At 39.7% G+C, this 12,423-nt stretch overlaps 1 protein-coding gene across 4 annotated transcripts; it reads right to left on the bottom strand.

Moving 5' to 3' along the window:
• Nucleotides 1-1,790: 1,790 nt before the first annotated feature.
• LOC132650650 (cytochrome P450 3A1-like) lies at nt 1,791-11,336 on the bottom strand. 4 transcript variants are annotated; one of them, XR_009588883.1, is made up of 4 exons: nt 11,173-11,336; nt 10,157-10,250; nt 6,430-6,594; nt 1,791-2,698 (listed from the first exon to the last, which is right to left on the bottom strand). XR_009588883.1 is itself a non-coding variant. In XM_060376001.1 (4 exons), the coding sequence occupies exons 1-4, from the start codon at nt 11,241-11,243 to the stop codon at nt 2,382-2,384; spliced, it is 546 nt and encodes a 181-aa protein (XP_060231984.1). In that variant the 5' UTR covers nt 11,244-11,336; the 3' UTR covers nt 1,791-2,381. The 4 variants fall into 4 exon arrangements, 2 of the variants coding, with proteins under 2 accessions (XP_060231984.1, XP_060231985.1); XR_009588882.1 differs by having other exon boundaries at nt 6,542-6,594; XM_060376001.1 differs by having other exon boundaries at nt 1,791-2,709; nt 6,542-6,594.
• Between the last annotated feature and the right edge of the window lie 1,087 nt (nt 11,337-12,423).

Here is a 12,423-nt window from a genome sequence, read left to right as displayed (position 1 = left end):
CTACATGCAGAAAAATGAAAATAGATCCATATTTATCACCCTGCACAAAACTAAAGTCAAAGTGGATCAAGGACCTCAACATAAAACCAGATACCCTAAATCAATTGGAAAAAAAAGTGGGGAACAGCCTAGAACTCATTGGCACAGGAGACAACTTCCTGAACAGAACACCAACAGCACAGGCTCTAAGAGCAACAATCAATAAATGGGACCTCATGAAACTGAAAAGTTTCTGTAAAGCAAAGGATACCGTCATCAAAACAAAACGACTGCCTACAGATTGGGAAAGAATCTTCACTAACCCTTTATCTGACAGAGGACTAATATCCAGTATATACAAAGAAGTAAAGAAGCTGAAAAGCAGCAAACCAAGTAATCCAATTAAAAAATGGGGAACAGAGCTAAACAGAGAATTCTCGACAGAGGAATATCAAATGGCAGAAAAACACTTAAAGAAATGCTCATCCTCATTAGCCATCAGGGAAATGCAAATCAAAACGACCCTGAGATATCACCTTACACACATCAGAATGGCCAAGATGAAAAACTCAAATGATAACACATGCTGGAGAGGTTGTGGAGAAAGGGGAACCCTCCTCCACTGCTGGTGGGAATGTAAACTGGTACAACCACTCTGGAAAGCTATCTGGCGCTTTCTAAGACAAATCGGAATAGTGCTTCCTCAAGACCCAGCTATATCACTGCTAGGTATATACCCAAAGTTTGTTCAAGTACACAAAAGGGATACTTGCTCAACCATGTTTATAGCAGCTCTATTTGTAATAGCCAGAACCTGGAAACAACCCAGATGTCCATCAACGGAGGAATGGGTACAGAAATTGTGGTATTTTTACACAATGGAATACTACTCAGCAATCAAAAAGGAGGAAATCATGAAATTTGCAGGCAAATGGTGGGATCTAGAAAAGATCATTCTGAGTGAAATATCCCAGAAGGAGAAAGACAAACATGGGATATACTCACTTATATAGACCTATAAGATATGATAAACATAATGAAATCTATACACCTAAAAATAATCAATTGAGCGGACATGGGGTAAGATGATCAATCCTCGTTTAGAAGGACAGATGGGATGTGCATTGAACGTATGACAGGAGTCTACTGAGCGCATCTGAAAGACTCTAACTAGCAGTGTTTTCAAAGCAAAGACTCATGACCAAACCTTTGGCAGAGTACAGGGAATCATAAGAAAGAAGGGGAGTTAGTCTGATGGGGAAAGGATAGGAGCTCCACAAGGACCAAATATATCTGGGCACAGGGTCTTTTCTGAGACTGACATTCAACCAAGGACCATGTATGGATATGACCTAGAACCTCTGCTCAGATGTAGCCTGTGGTAGCTCAGTAACCAATTGGTTTCCTAAAGTGAGGGGAACAAGGACTATTTCTAACAGGAACTCAATGACTGGCTCATTGGTCTCCCCACCCCCGAAGGGAGGAGCAGTCCTGTTAGGCCACAGAGGAGGGCTTTGCAGCCAGTCCTGAAGATGCCTGATAAAACAGGATCAGATGAATGGGGAGGAGGTCCCCCCTATCAGTGGACTTGGAAAGGGGCACGGTGGAGATGAGGGAGGGAGGGAGGGACTGGGAGGGAATGAGAGATCGGGACATGGCCTGGATACAGAGTTAATAAAATGTAACTGATAAAAAAAATAATAATAAAATAAAAACAATGAAAAAAATAAAAAAGAAAAAATAAATAAATATAAAATATTAATTAATAATAATTTAAAATAAAAAATTACTATTAAATTAACATCAACAAATTTGTAAGAAATAAGTAATTATTTATTAATATGCATTACTAATAAATATAATTATTAATAAATAATCGTTTATTCTTTTTTCAATGCAGTTTATTCAGGAACATTGAACAATGCTCGGACCCCGGGGAAAGCCAGCCCACAGCTTAAATAGCCTCTGGGTAGCCAACCCAGGCGTGCCACGGGGGCAATGCAGATAGGTCCACATACATGGAAGCAAGCCAGATCCTCGGCCTTAGCCAAATGTGGAGTTGTTCGTGACAGAGAGCACTCACCATCGGGAAGGTGGAAGGCGGAAACCAGCTCCATCTTTAAGGCATAGCATTCCGCAGCTCTCTACAGTTCCCCCTTTTTGTTTTAGACGCATCAGGCAAGAGTAGAGGTCTGATCTCTGATATTAGAAATAAATTGGGACTTTGTACAGATGTTCATTTAGGTGTCATCCACCCAAAGAGCATCAGACCCGTCCGATACCTTTTTCTCAGAGGCGGGACCTGGGGCATCAACCCGCATGCAATCAGACATGCTCTTCTCTGGGTCGAAAGCAGCTGACCCTGAGTGCAGTGCTTAGCCTCGCATCCTGAGCGTATCATTTTAGCTTCTTATGGTATCCAACCATGCTTGGGGACAATGTCCTGCTTCAATGGCTGTAAAGGCCTGAATGATCATGGCTGCATCACACTGTTGTGAGACTCTAATCTTGCATATATACCACAGGCAAACCAAGGAGACCAACACCAGAAGGCCTGCTAACACTCCCATGCCCGCCCATTCCTTCAGATGATTCATGGCTGCAGCAATCCATGTTGATAATCCTGTGGCTAGTCCTGCGTCCACTCCGGTAGAATTTACTGTGACAATGGCCACTCTCAGCTGCTCCATCGTAGTATCGAATTCTCCAGTCCAATTACCTAAAATATAGCTCGACAATTGTTTAGACAGATTTGCAGCACAGGAAAAATTCTCATGTTGTATGCTAGTGACACAAAGTCCAGCATACTTTCATTGACAGCCAGGTTGAGCGATTTGCCATAGGGTATCAATTTGCTCCTGCAAGAGGTCAATCCTCTGATTGAACACCATCAAGCTTCCTTTAAGTTGAGCATTAATTCCTTTATGTACAACTAAGGCATGAGTTACATTGGCTAAATGATTATTCAGGGTCTGAGCAGTCTGCCCAGTATGACTCATGGCTAATGCCCTGGTGGTAGCTACCATAATCGTTTATTTTTATTAATAATTATTTTCATTGGCGATCTTATTAATAATTAATTTTTATTTTATTATTTATTGATAACATATATTTATATTATATATAAATATATAATATAAATATATAATATAAATATATATTTATATTAATGCATATTAACATTTTTATTAATAATTATTTATTTTTACTAGTAACAGTTATCAACATTTTTAAAAATTAATTATTTATTTTATTATTTATTCATAACATATATTTATATATAAATATATAATATAAATACATATAAATATGCATTATATTAATGCTTATTAACATTCTTATTAATAATTATTTATTTTATTAATCACTTTAATCAATATTTATCAATAATTAATTATTTATTTTATTGTCCATTAATAATGTATCAATAAATATAATTATTAATGACTAAATAATACTAATAATTAATTATTTATTAATATGTTGTCAGTGAAGATAATTATTAATAAATAATTGATGAAATATTGATAGTAAAATAATATTAAAATAATATTAATATTAATATTCCTCCATTGCTGGTGGGAGTGTAAACTTGTACATTCATTTTGGAAAGTAATCTGGAGGTTTCTCAAAAAATCATGAATAGCTCTATCTCAAGATCCAGGTATACCACTCCTAGGTAGATACCCAAAACATGCTCTACCATTCAATCAGGACATCTGTTCAACTATCATCATAGCAGATTTATTCTTAATAGCCAGAATCTGGAGACAACCCAGATATCTCTCAAGTGAAGAATGGATAAAGAAACTGTGGTACATTTACACAATAGAATACTGTTTGGCTATTAAAAACAAGGGTATTATGGAATTTGCAGGCAAAATGTAGAACTAGAAAAGGTCACCCTGAGTGAAGTAACTGAGAAGCAGAAAGACACTCATGGTGTGTACTCAATTATAAGTGGATATTAACCATATAGTACAGCATAACCATACCACAATTCACAGACCCAAAGGAGATAAGTAACAGGGAGGACCCAAAGAAGGGTGCTTAAATCACACTCAGAAGGAAATAGAAGAGATATCAGAAGTGGTTAAAGAAAAGGAACAAGGTAGGAGAGGGAGCATAGAGAGAAATGAAAGCGGAGATCAGACCTTGGGAGAGCAGAAGCAGGAGGACAGAGAGAAAATAAACAGAGTAGGGACATCTCTTTGACAAGCAGGAGACCTATGACAACCTAGTGGCTTCTGGGAGGATATGGGGATGATCTGGCTGAGACACCTAGTAGCAGGGGTTATGGAGACTGAAGAGGACATCCTCTTACTAGATAGGACCCCTTGTTGAAAGGGGAACACCAAGTAACCCACAAAAACATTGACTCCAAATTTACTCTATCTACAAGATGTGCATGGATAAAGATAGAGCAGAGATTGAGGGAATCTACAACCAATGCCTGACACTATCAATGATACTTTGCTGTGATCACAAATAAATGCCCAGTATAGCTGTCTCTGAGAGTCTCCATCCAGCAGCAGATAGAAACAGATGCTGAGACTCACAGCCAAACCCTGGGTAAGGCATAGGGAGTCTTGTGGAAAAGTGGGGTCTTTGTGTGTAGAGATAGAAGTATCTGGAGTGGACAGGAACTCCACAAGAAGACCAAGAGAGCCAGCTAAACAGAGTCGAGAGCATCTTGTGGAGACTGAAGCACCAATGAAAGACCATGCATAACTAGGCACCCTATACAAATATAGGCACATGTCTCTAATCTCAGCACTTAGAAGGGAGACTCTGACTGATCTCCAAACTCAAAGAAAGCCTAGTCTACATAGTGAGTTTCAGGATAGCCAGGGCTACATGAAGAGACCTTTGTTGTGGTTAGTCTAAAAATATTTATTAACCCACTATCACAGTCAATAAAAGACACAGACAACTGATAGATTTTAGAATAGCCTTATATCACCTGGGGCAAAGTAGATAGTAACCTTCTAAACAACCTTTACTTCCAAGCCCCAACCCAGGCTGCCTTCCACCCATAATTCCATAAACACTTGCATATTCTCTCATATGTATAATTTCCTCCATCCATACCAACATATGCTTCTTTCAAGCTAAGCTGTGATAGCTCTCTGCTTTCTTCCTGTACCTCTTCCAGTACCTGTCTTTCTACCCAACATTCTTCTGTGCCCAAAGCCCAAGAACCATAGACCCATCTACCTCTTTCTGCCCTGCCCGGGTATAGGTATACTAATCATCTAGTAATAGATAATTGAAAATTATTCCTTCACATCCCATGGTTACAGGAGATAGTTAAACATCATAACAATATCCATGGCATGGCAGTAACCAGATCTCAAGGCACTGAAATAGCATTTGAATACATAACACATGACTAGTCCTCAACAGACACTGGAGAGAGAGAGAGAGAGAGAGAGAGAGAGAGAGAGAGAGAGAGAGAGAAGTTATTAGGTCAGAGAAAAATGAAAAATCACTATCAATTGCCAACAAGCAATAATATTGCAAGGAGAAGTTCATACAGGGCCATTGGACAGACAGAAAAGCCTGCAGTTTGCATTGAATGATATGGTCTTTATGGTCTATATCAACTTAGTAGAGCCCTTTGTTCAGACCTGTGGTTCCTAAGAATGGATAAGAAGAGATGAAGAGGCAGGTAGAGCCAGAGCCTCTTCCCACATGTTTGTGTCTCACAGCATGATGACATTTGCTCCAAGGCTCTCACTAAACTTCCAGCATCAATGACAGAAAACAACTGCTGCTACTCTCTTGGCTGCTTTATAGAAATAACCATTAATGCCAGAGATTCGAGGAAGAAAGTTGTGGTTTTTAAATACATTGTCTCCCCAAAGTCAGTTTAATTCAACAGGACACAATGATGCACAGTCATAAAAATCCTAGCTGATGCTGATGAGATTGTTCAGCAGATAAAAAGGACTTGTACCAAGTCAGATGGATTGAGTTAAATCACCTGAAGGTACAAAACTTACTTCCACAATTATCATCTGACCTACATATGTGCCCAATGGCATATGTCCACCTTGGTTTGAAGTAAAATATAAACAATCACAACAAAGTCTCTAACATGGTCTTTGAAAGCAATAATGGGATGACACAGCTAAGGCCTTGGCAAATGATTTATGCTCTAACATTAAAAACTAAAACTTCTGCACATGTAAAGTCAACAATAAAGTGAAAGTGTGGGCTTCTAAAGAGAAGTGAGTGGATGTGGCAAGGAGATAGTATTACAAATTTTCAGAGCACTGAATGTATTTCATGTAATGAAAATTCATTACATTCAGAAAATGTAATGAAGTTTCAGAAGAGGTTAGGACACTGGATAAAACACCAAAACCCATTAAAAACAGTGTGCAATGTTCTCAAGTTAATTAGAACTATAAGCAGTGACATTTAATGACTGACATGTGAAAGTACCTTCACAAAAGAGATGCCCATTACTACAGTTCTGGGCTGGTATTGTCCTTGCATAAGTAGGGCACCTTCTCCTAAAAAGAGTTGACTTGATGGAACTTTCCAGAATACTCACCCCCATATTTTTCCATACTTTTTATAGCATTCTGCATCATATTTCCAAATACCCTGGAAAGACAAACAGTATGAAATCCATTATTGTCCTGTATGCACTGACTCTTGTGCAGCCAGAGCACAAAAACCTCAAATCCCATGAAATCAGGTTTATTGTCTCTGACAGAGAAAAGTTCTTCTTCAGAGATGATTGAAGTATCACCAGCAAGATGTCTCAGTGGGAAAACACAGTGATAGAGCAGCACATCTTTCTGCAGCCTCTGCATGCACACTCATAGACACAATTACCTACACAGACACAAGATACATACAATACACACATGGACATAAATTTGATGGTGATGATGATGAAAATGATAATGAAATTGTTTAAAGAATGTACAAGATAAGCATAGAACCTTAAGAAGAAACCTGAGCCAACAGCAACACACGCTTTGCCACATGTCCTTTTGATGTGAGTTCAGGAACATCTATCTGGGACAATGACCATGGAGCAGGTAAGTCACAAATTATCCACCTAGAATTAAAGTCTACATGGTATATACTCACTTATAAGTGCATATTACACATATAATGTAGGATAATCATACTAAAGTCTGTACAACTAAGGAAGCTAATCAAGGAGGACGACCCTGTATATGATGCTCAATTTTCATTCAGAAAGGCAAATAGGATAGACAATAGAAGATGGGGAAACAGGGAATATGACAGGAGTCTACCACAGAGGGCCTCTGAGATACTCTACCCAGCAGGGTATCAAAGCATATGCTGAGAATCATAGCCAAATTTTGGTCAGAGTTCAGGGAATCTTAGGAAAGAAGGGGGAGATACAAAGACATGGAGGGGCCAGGAGCTCCACAAGGAGAGCAACAGAACCAAAAAATGTGGGGTCTTTTGTGAGACTGGTACTCCAAACAAGGACAATGCATGGACATAACCTAGAACCCCTGTGCAGATGTAGCCCATGGCAGCTCAGTGTCCTAGAGGGTTCCCAGTAATAAGAAGAGAGAGTGTCTCTGACATGAACTCATGGGCTGGCTCTTTGATCACCTTCTCCTGAGGGGGAGGCAGCTTATGAGGCCACAGAAGAAGACAATGAAGCCAGTCCTGATGAGACCTGATAGAATAGGGTCAGATGGAAAGAGAGGAGGACCTCCCCTATTATTGGACTGGGATAGGGGCATAGGAGAAAAGAGGGAGGGAGGGTGGGATTGGGAGGAAATGGGAGAGGGGGCTACAGCTGGGATATAAAGTGAATAAACTGCAATTATTAAAAATAAATTAAAAATTAATAAAAGTCTGCATGGAACATTGAATTTTCATTAATTTCCCAGTAATTTTGTTTAATCATTCTTTCTCTAGTGGTTTTGCCTTTAATGAATCTTTAAAAGGAATAGGAGAAAAAGATTTCACTTTATAGTTAAGTATTTGAGGTGACTGACAGCCATCATCCTGTCTCAGATATTCGCAACTCAGACTCATGCATAGGATTCTGCCGTTAAAGAAAGAGAACCAAGAAAATTTGAACACAGGGAACTTCCCAGAGACGCATACTCCAACCAAGGACTATTCATGGAGATAACCTAGAACCCCTGCACAGATGTAGCCCATGGCAGTTCAGTGTCCAAGTGGGTTACATAGTAATGGGAAGAGGGACTGCCTCTGACATAATCTGATTGGCCTGCTCTTTGATCACCTCCCCCTGAAGGGAACTGATAGACTAAGATCAGAAAGGAGAGGAGACCCTCCCCTATTAGTGGACTTGGGGAGTGGCATGCATGCAGAAAGAGGAGGGAGGGTGGGATCGGGAGGGGAGGAGGGAGGGGCCTATGGGGGGATACAAAATGAATAAAGTGTAATTAATAAAAAATTTTAAAAAAGAAAGAAAAGCAGCTGTAGTTATATTTCACAGGCAGGGCACGTTGCCTAGCGCACTTAAGATCCTGGATATCATTCTCAGGACTGCAAAAACAAAACAGAAGCTAAAATTTTGTCATTGGAAGCTGGAGATATGGCTCAGCAGTTAAAAGCAGTTAAAAGAGGGTCTGTGTTCCCAGTACTGATTTCCATATTCTTACATGCATCTCTAACTCTGGCTCCAGGGAACAAAGCACCCTTTTCTGTCTCCTGTAAGTACTACACTCACATGCACAAACCTGCACACAGCCAAACACAGATCACAGATACACACAAAAAAAATCTTCTTACTATATGAAGCAATCATTACCCAGAACCCATAGTGAAGCAAAATATTCTAGTTACTTTGGTTCTCAAGAAGATCCCAAGCATGCCATGAATAGTAAATGCTGGGGCTAGAACCATAGAAATAAGTTCAGAGGTTCAATGACTATGCAGAAAACTCCAGTATATGAAAAATCCCCCAAAATTGTGTATATTGGCCTGTTATAAGTGGATGCTTCAGAAATAGTCAACCAAAAGAAAAAAATGTTGAACATAAGCCCTGGTACAAAGAGAAGATTTTAAATCTAGTGCATACTTCAGTGTCCTAGAAGTTGGAAACCCCTTCAAGATTTTTTCCAAATAAGTGCACCAGTACCTTCTCAGAATCTACACTGCGTAAGAAACAAACTCTTCTTTGATTGTTCACAAAGTCAGAATATCAAGACTGAATGAGCTGGAGATCTCGGCACTTCTTATGTAGAAGTTTCAGGTTGAAAATTTAGATGTGTCATGTGATGTTTTGCTACAGGCTGTCTTGTGAGAGGGCATGTGATGTCTTGCTACAAGCTGTTTCATGCAAGGAGGATGACTGTCCACCTGAAAACACCTGTGTGTGAACTCTGAGGAGAGGAGATATATAAAAGCCCACAGACATCGAGATAACATTCTTTGGATCTACATCACTTTGCTGGTCTTCTGTCTTCAACACTTGACTTTCCAGAGACAAACATTCCAGAGAACTTCCTGGGGAAATCCAAATGAGGCTTGCAGCTCTCACTGACTTGCTATGATCTTCTGAATCATGCTGATCTGTGTTGTAGTTTGGTATTGGCCTTTGGACTGGACTGCTGGTTTCAGGTCAATGAAGAGTGGACTTGCTCCAAGGAAATACTTCTAAAATATCTACAACCCCTTATTACTAATAACCTTCTTTTCTTTTCCTACCTCTGGTCAGTGGGTGGAAGAGAGCCAAAAGTGTTGAAGAACCTTAAATAAAGTAGGTTTGTTGAAAATTCTAAGCCTAAACACTTCACTTACTGTGAATTTGAGTCTCAATAAACTGACAATAGGGCCAGAGAGATGGCTCCAAATGAGAAGCACTTGACACCAAGCCTGATAACCTGAGTTCTGTCTCTAGGACTAAGATGCCTGTACACACAGTATAATAACTGTTCTCTCTCTCTCTCTCTCTCTCTCTCTCTCTCTCTCTCTCTCTCTCTCTCTCTCTCTCTTTCACACACACACACACACACACACACACACATTGTTAATTTGGCAATAGAGCCCTAGGAGACACACAGAAATTCTCTAGAACTATGAGAACACACAGTATGAAGGCCTGAAGTCTCAAAGTTTTCTCTCAAAGAACACTTATTAGAATGAGCCATAATTGGCAATCAAGAGAAACCATATGAAAAGCTCAATCAATATCCACCTTGTAGTAATTCAGTACAGTTCCTAAAAAGGGCAGAGGTGTGGGCCCAGGAATTCCCTGTTTCTTAAAAACTCCATGTGTACGAGTCCCAAACCTATAAGGAGAAAGAGAGAACCTTGTGACCACACACAAGAGAAACATGACCATAACAAAAACAATAAAACAAATCAACAACATGGCTGCCCCTCCAGTTTGCAGAGAGTTTAGGGAATGGTGAAGGAACCTGTGTGCATGGCATCACCCTGTTCATTTCTGTGCCTACTGAGTTCTGGTGGATCTAGGGTTAACACAAAAGTCAATCAGGCCGTATCAGGTGTAAACCTTATCAGTAAACCTCACCAAGATGGAATAGAAGAAGGGTAGAGGTACCCAGAATATCTGCATAACATCAGTATGAACTTTGAGATTTAGTATCACTGGAGCTATTGTTCAGTAGTAAAGGCATTGCCTACTAGATATAGGCTCTGGCTTGATTCCCCATACCACCAAAAAAAAATAAAATGCAAAATTAATTCCGTTGTCATTTCATTTGGGACCTTCAAGATGACACCACAGGGAGAGACACTGGCTACCAGTATTGATAATCTGAGTTGTATCTCCAGGACGCACACAATACGAGGGAACTGAGACTGCAAAGTTGTCCTCTGAACTACACACACACACACACACACACACACAGTGATAGTGATGCCCCTAACCAAAATGAATAAAAACAGAAAATTTTATAATGTTTATACAAGAGTTCATTTCAAATTTTGCTATTACTTTTTAAATTTTTATTCTAGTGCCTGTGGAGGGTGTTGGATACCCTGGAACTACAGTTACTGGTGACAGCCAGCTCCTTGTTAATGTTCAGACCGGGGTCCTTTAAAACAGCAGCAAGTACTCTTAGTCACTGAGTCATTGTCTTTCTAGCCCCAGCTTCCAAAACCAGTTGTGACCTTCCAGACAATAGGTATGAGTATTACCCCAATCACTAGAACATGGTCTGGGGAGGAACTTTGGAGGTTACTCACCAGTAGAGGAGCATGAGACTGATTGCCAGGAGGACCCAGATTTCCGGGGAGAAAACTGAAATCAGATCCATCTTTGCTTATCTGTCAGCAAATTACTCCTATGTGTTCTCCCTCCTGCTGTGCATGCTACCCTTTGCAGGGCTTCCCTTCTGCCCAACTGTGCTGCAGTGAGCGCAGCCTGCAATGTTATATAATGGGAAGATGGGTGGGGCAGAGCTCCAACCAGTAGATGGCTCAGCTCTGTTTCATCTGGACTTTGGTATCCTCTCCAACTTGACTGTTTGTAAAAGTTTATTCACAGCCTATAAACTCCTTTGAGTTCATATTCTGTGCAGCAATCAATAAACAACTGTGCCATGTGAGACCAAAAGCTCTTCCTTTCTATCAAAAATTCAACCAAATTTATTGATGTGAAATGCCTTTTCACCAAGGCTGTCCTCATCCAAGAATACCTGAAATAAAGCCAAAGTTGTATCAACCACAGATCTTTGCAGAATGTCTTTGTCTACCCATGACAGATACTTTGTCATTTATCAAAACTTAACTCAGGAAAATGTGGCAATCTGTCTGAGTCTGCCTGGACCTGGACCCCTAACAATAAAATAACTCCCACATATGGTCATCTCCTTCACTCTAGACCACAGTGAGGGTCTTCTTGTACATCTCCTTTCACAGACTGTGAGAATACTCTGGATGTGATCACCACTATACAGTAGCGTAGTCATTCAGACACACTAGTCAAGTGGGGTCAGGTCTCATGGATGAGTAAGTGAGGACAATTCAGTGTGGGTCATGATTTATGGATGTTAGAAATGAGATTCAAGGCTGCAAGTGAGTCCTGACAACTACGGGTCACAACAGAAGACTTACCAAAAGCTAATATGAACCATTATAAACCATTCTGTTCAGTTGCTAATATATTGTAGAGAAGGTGTTTTTTTTTTTTTTTTTTTTTTTTTTTTTTTTTAGTGATGAAATGTTCTGAAAGTGACCAACTGCGTACCTTATTTAGCTGAATCAATGCTTCATATTGAAAAATATATGTTTGAAACCAGAAAGCTATTGCGGTTTGGCCTAAAATCTGAGCAGTTTCCAGGAAATCTTTGTTGGCATACTGGGTAAAACAACTAGATGAAACAGAAATTAATCTCTCATAACCTGGGCAGATAGTTTTGAAGATACACACATATCAGTCTCTTAAACAGTTCAGAGCATACCTCTCTGACATGATAACTTTGTTTCTTGGGGAAA

Source organism: Meriones unguiculatus (genome assembly GCF_030254825.1).
Source record: "Meriones unguiculatus strain TT.TT164.6M chromosome 13 unlocalized genomic scaffold, Bangor_MerUng_6.1 Chr13_unordered_Scaffold_28, whole genome shotgun sequence".
Classification (NCBI taxonomy): Eukaryota; Metazoa; Chordata; class Mammalia; order Rodentia; family Muridae; genus Meriones; species Meriones unguiculatus.
This window is presented reverse-complemented; position numbering and strand designations above follow the sequence as displayed.